Source organism: Scylla paramamosain, chromosome 1 (genome assembly GCF_035594125.1).
Source record: "Scylla paramamosain isolate STU-SP2022 chromosome 1, ASM3559412v1, whole genome shotgun sequence".
In the NCBI taxonomy this organism is placed as follows: domain Eukaryota; kingdom Metazoa; phylum Arthropoda; class Malacostraca; order Decapoda; family Portunidae; genus Scylla; species Scylla paramamosain.
In genome coordinates, this window is record NC_087151.1 from 16100001 (window position 1) to 16110000 (window position 10000).

General features: G+C 34.9%; 1 protein-coding gene across 2 annotated transcripts in view; it reads right to left on the reverse strand.

Moving 5' to 3' along the window:
• The window catches only part of LOC135101427 (selenocysteine lyase-like), a 203922-nt gene that overhangs the window by 174977 nt on the left and 18945 nt on the right, over positions 1-10000 (reverse strand). For both annotated transcript variants that reach the window (XM_064005370.1, XM_064005378.1), the window contains exon 3: positions 7828-7990. In XM_064005370.1, coding sequence (XP_063861440.1) covers positions 7828-7990 — 163 coding nt within the window. The remainder of the gene's footprint in view (positions 1-7827; positions 7991-10000) is intronic.

Below are 10000 nucleotides of genomic sequence, written 5' to 3' on the forward strand. Positions count from 1 at the left end.
AGGTACCTCAAAAGGTTTACACAAAATCCATATGAATCATTCCATAGTAGTGTGTGATTATATTGTCCCAAACACATCCTTGCAACCAAGAACAAGCTGGATTTTGCTATGGCCCAGACAGCAACAATGATGGGTATATGAAGACTAACATTTATGCCCATATGGGAGTTCCATTTACTCCCAATGTGAAATCTTTCCTTGAAAAGAAGAAATGAGTAATGGACTTTTCCACTGAAGAAAAAGATGAGGGGACAAGCACCTTCAGAGGGACATCCAATACACCCTACACGGCCAGTGAATTGTCAACGTTCACATTTAATTGTAGTTTTCTCATTTGTAACTTATTAACATTCAACTCAAAATTTCTCTCTTATTTTTAGGCTGATTTTCATGATTCTTGTTGCAGTGTTTGTAAATTGAAGTGCTAAAAACCTACAATGCACATTTTACAATTTTGTAATAATTTAATATATTTAGATTTTTTTTATATTGCAGTAAATGATTATTTTCGTTCTAGGAAAGAAGTAATATGTAATAATAATATAGATAATGATAAGAAAAAGTGCACTGACAGCCTTATACCCTAATCATTTGAGAATCAAAATAAAATTATCTTGTCTTGAATCTGACCATTGGTGTTTGAATCATCTTCATTTAAGAAAAATAAAATAAATAAATAAAATAAATAATATAAAAATAAATAAGATATATATATATATATATATATATATATATATATATATATATATATATATAATATATATATATATATATATATATATATATATATATATATTTATATAAATTATATATATATATATATATATATATATATATATATATATATATATATATATATATATATATATATATATAATAGATATATATATATATATATATATATATATATATATATATATATATATATATATATATATATATATATATATATATATATATATATTATTTTTTTCTGCTGCAGATGTCAACTTTACCTCCAGGAAATGTCATTCAGCAAAAGAAACATTTTCAAAATGAAATTTCATGTATGCAAAAAATTTTTTTTTTTTTATTTCCACATATTTTGACTACCTGTCCCCTTAAGGAAGTACATAAGATAAGACCAGGAATAAATGTCAGTCTAAAAGTGGCATATACATATGTAAATGGGTTAAGATCATCAGTGCTAGAAATAGATGATTACATAAGAAAACAACCAGGTGCTAGAAATAGATGATTACATAAGAAAACAACCAGATCAGATCATGGGATCATAAAAACAAAATTAACTGGTAATTCAGCAACATGGAACATAGAGGAAGGCCAAAGATAACATATGGATGAGACACCATGCAAAATAAACAAGGAGAGAGTGATGCTATTATTAAAGAAAGAAATGACAGTGATGGACACAACCACTGGAGAGGGTGAAGCTGAAGTGCTGAAACTGGTAGTGAGACAGAAAGCAGTTATATAAATTTAATAATAGTTTATGTTCCACAAAAAAAAAAAAAAAAAAAATAAGTAAATAAAAAATAAAAAAAAATAAAAAAAGCTTGGACAGAACAAGACTATAAGAAAAAAAATAAATGACACAAGGAATCAGTTAATCTTTACTCAAAGAAAATGATGACATACTCATAATCAAAGTTAGAAATAACCCTGTTTTTTAACCCAACCACACTTTTATTTTTGAGGTTTATTTTTTTTTTTTAAGTTTTACTGTTCTTTTTTATTTTATTTAACTTTTTGTTTATCCCTCATATTTATATGTATATCAGTTAAATTATTCTTCATATTTATATTAGTTAAATTATTCCATATATTTATATGTATATCTGTTAAAATAAGCAATTAAAAAGTAATCTAGAGTGAAACAAAAGGTTTGAAGTGTTTTTTTTTATTTTATGTAGGAGGGGCATCAGCCAAGAGCAAAAAAGGCCATTTAGGTGCCAGTCCCTGAACAAAGTCAAAAGCGGTTGTCAAAAATTAAAGGATTCCGAGTTTACCAGAGAGAGGGATGAATGACTGGGAATACTGGTTAACTCTTGCATTAGAGAGGTGGACAGAACAGGGATGAGAGAAAGAAGAAAGTCTGGTGTAGCGAGGCCACAGGAGGAGGGAAGGCATGCAGTTAACAAGACCAGAAGAGCAGCTAGCATGAAAAAAGTGGTAGAAGATAGCTAGAGATGCAACATTGTAGCAATGAGAGAGAGGCTGAAGACAGTCAATTAGAGAAGAGGAGTTGATAAGACAAAAAGCTTTTGATTACACCCTGTCTAAAAGAGTGGTATGAGTGGAACCCCCTTACATGTGAAGTATACTCCATACATGGATGGATAAGGTCCCTGTGCAGAGTCAGCCTGGGGTGGGGCGGGGGTCAAAAAAACTGGCAGAATGCCTAACTTCATAGTAGCCTGTTTTAGTTAGAAATGAGATGTGAAGTTTCCAGTTTAGATTATAAGTAAAGGACAGACCGAGGATGTTCAGTTTAGAGGAAGGGAAACAATACAGTGTCACTGAAGACAGAGCGGGATAGTTATTTGGAAGGTTGTATCAAGTTGATAGGTGGAGGAATTGAGTTTTTGAGGCATTGAACAATATTAAGTTTGCTATGCCACAATCAGAAATTTTAGAGAGATCAGAAGTCAGGCATTCTGTTGCTTCACTGCAAGAATTACTTATTTCCTGAAGGGTTGGACGTCTACAAAAAAGACATGGAAAAGTGTAGGGTGGTATCATCAGCGTAGAAGTGGATAGGACAAGAAGTTTGGTTTGGATCACTGATGAATAATAGGAAGAGTGGATGACAGGACAGAACCCTCAAGAACACCACTGGTAATAGATTAGGAGGAACAATGACCATCTACCACAGTAGCGATACAATGGTCAGAAAGGAAACTTGAGATGAAGTTAGAGAGAAAGATAGAAGCCATAGGAGGATAGTTTGGAAATCAAAGCCAGACTCTGTTAAAAGTTTTTGATATGCCTAAGCCAACAGCACAAGTTTCACCAAAATCTCTAAAACAGGATGACTAAGACTCAGTAAAGAAAGCGGCCTCAATGAAACTCATAATGTCAATCAGATATAAGATTGTGAAGTGATTGATATTTAAGAATCTTCCTGTTGAGGATAGATTCAAAACTTTAGAGAGGTAGGAAATTATTCAAAACTTTAGAGAGATAGGAAATTAAAGCAACAGGACAATAGTTTGAGAGATTAGAATGGTCACCTTTTCTTAGGAAGGGGCTGAATTTAGGCAAACTTCCAGCAAGAAGGAAAGGTAGATGCTGATAGACAGAGTTGGAAGAATTTGATTAGGCAAGGTGCAAGCACAGAAGCACAGTTTTGGAGAACAATAGGAGGGACCCCATCAGGTCCATAAGCCTTCTGAGGGATTAGGCCAGTGAGTAAATGGCAAAGATCACTGCAAAGGATCTTATTGGGTAGCATGAAGTAGTCAGAGGGTAGAGAAGTGGGGAACAAGCCCTGAATCATACAAGATAGAGTTTTTAGGAAGGGTTTGAGCAAAGAGTTCAGTTTTAGAAATTGATGAGATGGCAGTGATGCCATCAAATTGAAATAAAGGAGGGAAAGATGAAGAAGCAAAGTTATTGATATTTTTGGCTGGGTGCCAGAAGTCACATGGGGAGTAAGATCTTGAAAGATTTTGACACTTTCTATTAATGAAGAACAAACACTTGTTTGTCCAGTTGGACAAAGCCTGTGTTAACTTGTATTGTACAGGAAATGAATGGGTCAGGCTTGATTACTTTTACATTTTATATGTATATGTGCATATACAGACCTTATTTATCAATATGATATATAACTAAATTTTTATTCATTTATTTTTTTTTTTAAGGGGGAGGAGTTAATGCCAACCCTGCTCATGATGGGAAACTTTGATTGTAAGGAAGTGTCACGGAAAAACTGGTCAATGGCAGGTGGCAAAGTGTCACGGGGAAACAAAGTTTTGGAGTTAACCACAGAAAACCTTCTCACACAGTGGGTTGAGGAAAACATGAGATTCTGCAGAAGTGACAAACCAGCATGACTTGATCTGATTTTTTACAAAGAAAGTGGACATAATAGAGAATGTGATGTACAAGAGCCAAATTATTTTAAGAGGAACCATGCACTAACAGAGTTCTGGTTAAATGAAGGTGATATGGAAATAAAAAAAAACTGAGGACCACAAAAAACACTACAGCAAGGCAAATTTCCATCAACTAAGGAAGTACTTTGACGATGCATGATGGGACCTATTCTTCAACATAAATGACATCAACAAGAATGTGGGCCATCTTCCTAGAAACATACAAAAAAGGAGTGGATAAATAGATACCAAAAAAGGAAGGAGTAGTTTAGTTGGGAATGTATACAAGCCAGACAACAAGAAAAAGCATGGAATAACTGGAGAAAAAAAAACATGAGACAAGACAACTGGATTAATTACAAAAGTAAAAGAAACCAATATGTTAAGACAAGAAAAATCAGCGGAAGAATTATGAAAAGAATATTACTGGTGAGTGCAAGGGTGAACCAAAATTATTCTAGATATATCAATGGCAAATTAAAAAAGAGAGATGAAATTAAGGCACTCATAGCAAGTGGTGAAATAATAGAAAATACAAATGAACTATGAGAGGTGATGAATAATAGTTTTCAGTCAGTTTTCAGTAGAGAAAGTGTCTTCATTGAAATAATCAGAAGAAAAAGGAGAGGCAAACTAACAACAATAAGGACAACAACACACGAAGTCAAAAAAATGACAAATGTTCTTGATAGGAGGAAAGCAGCAGGACTAGATGATTGGGTTCTGAGGGAGTGTTGTCCCAATTGTCTGAGAAGATTTGGAACTCAATTAACACCTCACTGGAACAAGGAAAAGTTCCAAAGGACTGGAAACAGGCAGACATAGTTCCAATGTAAATAGAGAGGACCCTCTGAACTACAGACCTATATTGCTAACAAGTGTAAAAGCAAAGATATTTGAGATAATATAAAAGAAATGGACAGAACATCTGGAGACTAACATCTTAACAGAAAGACAATTTGAATTCAGAGGAAGCCAATCATGAACCAAAATTTTAATAACCTACTCACAGGTAATTGATATAGTGGATGAGAGAAGGATGGATAGACTGTAAGTACCTGGACTTGAAAAAGTCATTTGATAAGGTGCCATACATATGGATTATATAGAAATTGAAACATGAAACAGGGATTGGAGGATCAGTACTAAAATGGATTGAAGATTTTTTACTCAATAGAGAAACAAGGACAATAATAATGGAAGGTGATAAGCAGGCTTCCACAAGGATGTGCACTGGCACAGTACACAGTACACAGTACAGTGTGTACTGTTCACAGTGTATGTAAATGATATGGTAGGTGTAAAAGGCTTCATAAGTATGTTTGCAGATGATGCCAAGATAATGAGGAGAGTGGCAAACCAACAAGACCTGCAACAAGATCTTGATAAAATAAATGAATGGTCTTTTAAATGGCAAATGGAATTTAATGCTATGAGGTGCAGCTTCATGGAATTCAGTAGTAGAAGAATTAAAGGGAATTATTCTTTAGCCAGTGAAAGAATTAGTAAAGCAACAGAAGAGAAAGACTTAGGAGTAATTATGACAAATTATCACCTGAGAAGCACATAAATAAAATAACTGAAGAAGTGTATAACCTGCTTAGAAATAATGGACAGCCTTTATGTACCTGGATGAAGATATGATTAAGAAACTGATAACATTGATGATATGACAAAGATTAGAATATGCACTGTTGGTGTTGTCACCAAGACTAAAGAAAGAAATCAGAAAGCTGGAAAGAATACAGAGAGCTGTAAGAAAAATACCAGCAAGACTGAGTGATCCCCCATATGAAGACTAAAAGAATCAGGGCTAACAAAGAAAGTAGAGAAGAGACCTAATAGTAATATACAGAATACAAGAGGAAATGGAAAAGATTGATAGAGAAAACTTACTGATCAGGGACACAAGTGACAGAAGAGGACATAGCAAGAAACTAAAAAAGAGCACATACAGAAGAGACCTCAAGAAATATAGCTTTCCACATAGATGTATAACAATTTGGAATTAACTCAATGAAGAGACAGCAAAAACAATTCATGAATTTAAGGCAAAGTTAGATGCTAAGAAATATAGAGACGGGACAGAATGAGCCTAAGTATGGCTGTTTTCCTGCATCTCATGACTAGGTAAATACAATTAGATAAATATACACCACATGTAGCTTGGAACATGGAAAGAGTAGTGCTGAGTGGACAATGTTCCCTTGGGTTTATGGATTAGTTACTGGAGAGTGATGGAAAGAAAACTTCAAGAAGCTGTCCCGTCATTAGAATTTTAACAAAGTAGTTGTAGGTATCATGATTTTTTGCCTTTATTTCCATGAAATCTTCTCAATTGCCAGAGAGAGAGAGAGAGAGAGAGAGAGAGAGAGAGAGAGAGAGAGAGAGAGAGAGAGAGAGAGAGAGAGAGAGAGAGAGAGAGAGAGAGAGAGAGAGAGAGAGAGAGAGAGAGAGGAGAGAGAGAGAGAGAGAGGTGGGAGACTAAGATAGAGGAGATAGGAAGGGGGGTATGAGAAATGTAGAAACAAGGAGGAAGTGGGGATAGGAAGGTAGACACGAAACATGGTTGAGAAAGGAGTTGTGGCTTAATTTACACGTCACGACTTCTGGCCAATGATATTTACCTACTAAAATCCTTTGAGTTGACATGTCACTTTAGCTAAAAATGAGGTAGGAAGGGTGCTGCATCAAATATGGAGCCATCTGTAAATGCACCTCTTGAATGATGCATGTTTAAATTACACGAATGTAGAATAACATGAGCCTAAATTAATGAGATAAATCTTAATTACACGAATGATGCCATTATACAGTAAAAGCTCAGTAACTTAGGTTTCAATAATTTGTAGTTAATATGGTAAAAGTAACTCACAAAATTTTCATAAATTCATACAGATCAGTAAAGATAGGAAATAAAAGAGCACAGTTCACAAAAACTGAGCACCTGTGAATCAGGTGTGAAGAAATTGCCAGATTAGCCTCCAGTTAGTCAAGCAGTCCATACAGATGGAACAGGATAGGTGTGTCTTGTTCCACTAGTGTGACTAGTTGACTTACAGTGTCTTGGGCAGTGACAGGAATCATTCTGGGTTTCATAATCCATGAGATGGACTCAGTCTCTCACCATCAGCAGTGAGATATCAAATACTTATTTACATTGATGCAATAAAACATACTAAAGCATATTGATTGTTTCTTATTTCTAATGTTTATTTTTAATTTACATATATATTTGAGTTTGCTTGTGTAATTCTAAAGGGTGCTTCACCAGCTTACTGATTTGAGGTTGTGCTGTATGTTTATACCAAAGGTCTCTGTAAGTTCTAGATCAATATTTTATATTATCGAATACCTCTTTGTACACACTGGCAGAACAAAACCACACATAACATTACTTCTTAAATTAATAAGCTATTCAAATTATGCTAAATTAATTTCATATATACTGTTGATGAAACTAACCCTAGCATAAATTGCAAAGTGAATGTACTAGCAGAGGGGAAGGTTTGAGCAAGCAAGGAGAAAGTATCTGGTTTGGGAGGGGTGAAGGATCCACTGTGGACACTCCTTTAGACTTATTCCCAGAAAGACCATAGCATCACACAAATAAATTACATTGCTCAGCCCCACCAATTTTAACAAGTTCAAGATACATAATTTTTCCTGCATCATAGTTACTGTACAAGATAATGAAATGGAAGTCTTCTATGATAAGTATACTAACCTGCTTCAATGGCATATCTGTGGGTGAGGGGTAGTTTGACAGCATCATGCTCCACCTTGGTGGTGATGATGTGTGGTCGCAGGTGATGATAGATGGGACTGTCTTGGGAGAGGCACCACTTCCGGAAGTGTGTTACAGCACAATGAAGAACAACATTATTGGCCTGGAAAAAAAATATTTACAATAATTTCTGAGAATATAAAGCAAACAAAAGATAATTCCTTTTTATAAAAATCTTTAGCTTGTCTTCAAAACTGACAAACACAAAACAATAAAAGACAAAAGAAAGTCCATCATAAGAGCATCTGGTATATGAAAAACATGTAAAGAATATAAGGAAAATTTTTACATTTAACACTTAAACCACATTTGGCTTTTCTCATCATGCTTGATAATATTAAGTGCCCCCTAAATTATCCTGCTCAACACCAACTTAAGGCACATGCTTTCTCTATAGCTATCATAAGTTGCCAGTGAGACAACAAAATTGGTGCTCCATAATCTAGTAATCCCTCCAATATTGGGACATTCAATAACTAGACTTGTCAGTATCCATTTCTAACAGTGTCCAGTGTCCATTAAATATCCATAAATACACACACAATGACTCAAGCTTCCAGCCACATGCCTCTTTTAGGCTGATGTCACACTATACAGTGCTGTGGTGCCACCATATTAGTTAGAATTGTGTGAGTGTGTGTTTTGTCTTCGCATCCACTATGACACAGTGATACAGCACTAAAACAACAGGATGCATTGCCATGTGGAAGATGCATCAGCACTACAATACTGAAACACCTCTCATTTGTTTGTGTATATTATCACTATGCAGCAGTGTGAAACCAACTTTTCTCCCCTCTCTTGCAGGCAAGATGGCATGACTAATAAATATAATGGCAAACAAGTGGTTTATCCACATAAATAATCTGTCACAAATTTACCATATCTCCAACAAAATATTATGTATTAGTTCAGTGGACAATTTATAATCACAACTTAAATTTAAATCTGCTGAAGACTATTTATTACTTAGCTATGATCCAGAGTCATTAAAAAATATTGGAACAGCCACATATAAAGCTGCACACAACCTCACAATAATCTGATCTGCATTTGACTCAGCCAATCAACAACACAGTCACTTCTCTAACACTTCGCTCACACATGCAAACCTAATCAGCTAAGTAACCTATAATGTACTCAAAGCTGTAGGACAGTTGGGTTACTTAGTGGTGCCCTAATCTGCCCAATCTAATGTAAATTTTTTTTACAACCTATAATTCCACTTAATATTCTGCAGTAAAAAAAAAAAAAAAAAAATCTGTATGTTCAGGTATGTGAGCTATACATAAGGATATATGTGCAATACATAGCACAGACATATTTCTTTTCACTATCTGCAGATATGTTGTGTAAATATATTTGCAAAAATTTTTCACTGAAGGGTATTTCTCACATTTGCTATTGGTGTTCCATGCACCTACACAACTTTTCCCTGTTCTTACAGACCCTTGGCTGTGTTCACATATCTGCTGTTTTTTCACTAGTTGCCTCTTACCATGGAGTATAACCTTCAAAACCGTTCAAAATCTTAAATGTTCGGAAACCGAAGCTATTTTCTCTATAGGGATCAATGTAAAATGGATTAATACGTTCTTGGACATCCATCCACCATCTTTGTGGTTTATGACAGATGCTTCCATTGGCATGATGGCCACTCCACAAGATATCCAGCTCAGAAATTATTTATCCAGAAAGGACGTACTGAATGAACTTTGATACACAACTCATCAGAAGATACTGTTTAGACCATGCAGATATTCTCTACATATATCACAAATCTAGTGAAGGGAAGCCTTAAAGAGTAGCACAGAGAAGAGCAGCTTGCTGCCAAAATGAAGGCGATCATTACACTTAGATCATGTGATCACTGTCTGTCAACATCTACCTTTCCTTCTTGCTGGAAGTTTGCCTACACTCAGCCTATTCCTAAAAAGGGTGACTGTTCTAATCCCTCAAACTACCGTCCTATTGCTTTAATTTCCTGCCTATCAAAAGATTTTTAATCTATCCTCAACAGGAAGATTCTTAAACATCTATCACTTCACAACTTTCTATCTGATCGCCAGTATGGGTTCCGTCAAGGCCGCTCTACTGGTGATCTTCTAGCTTT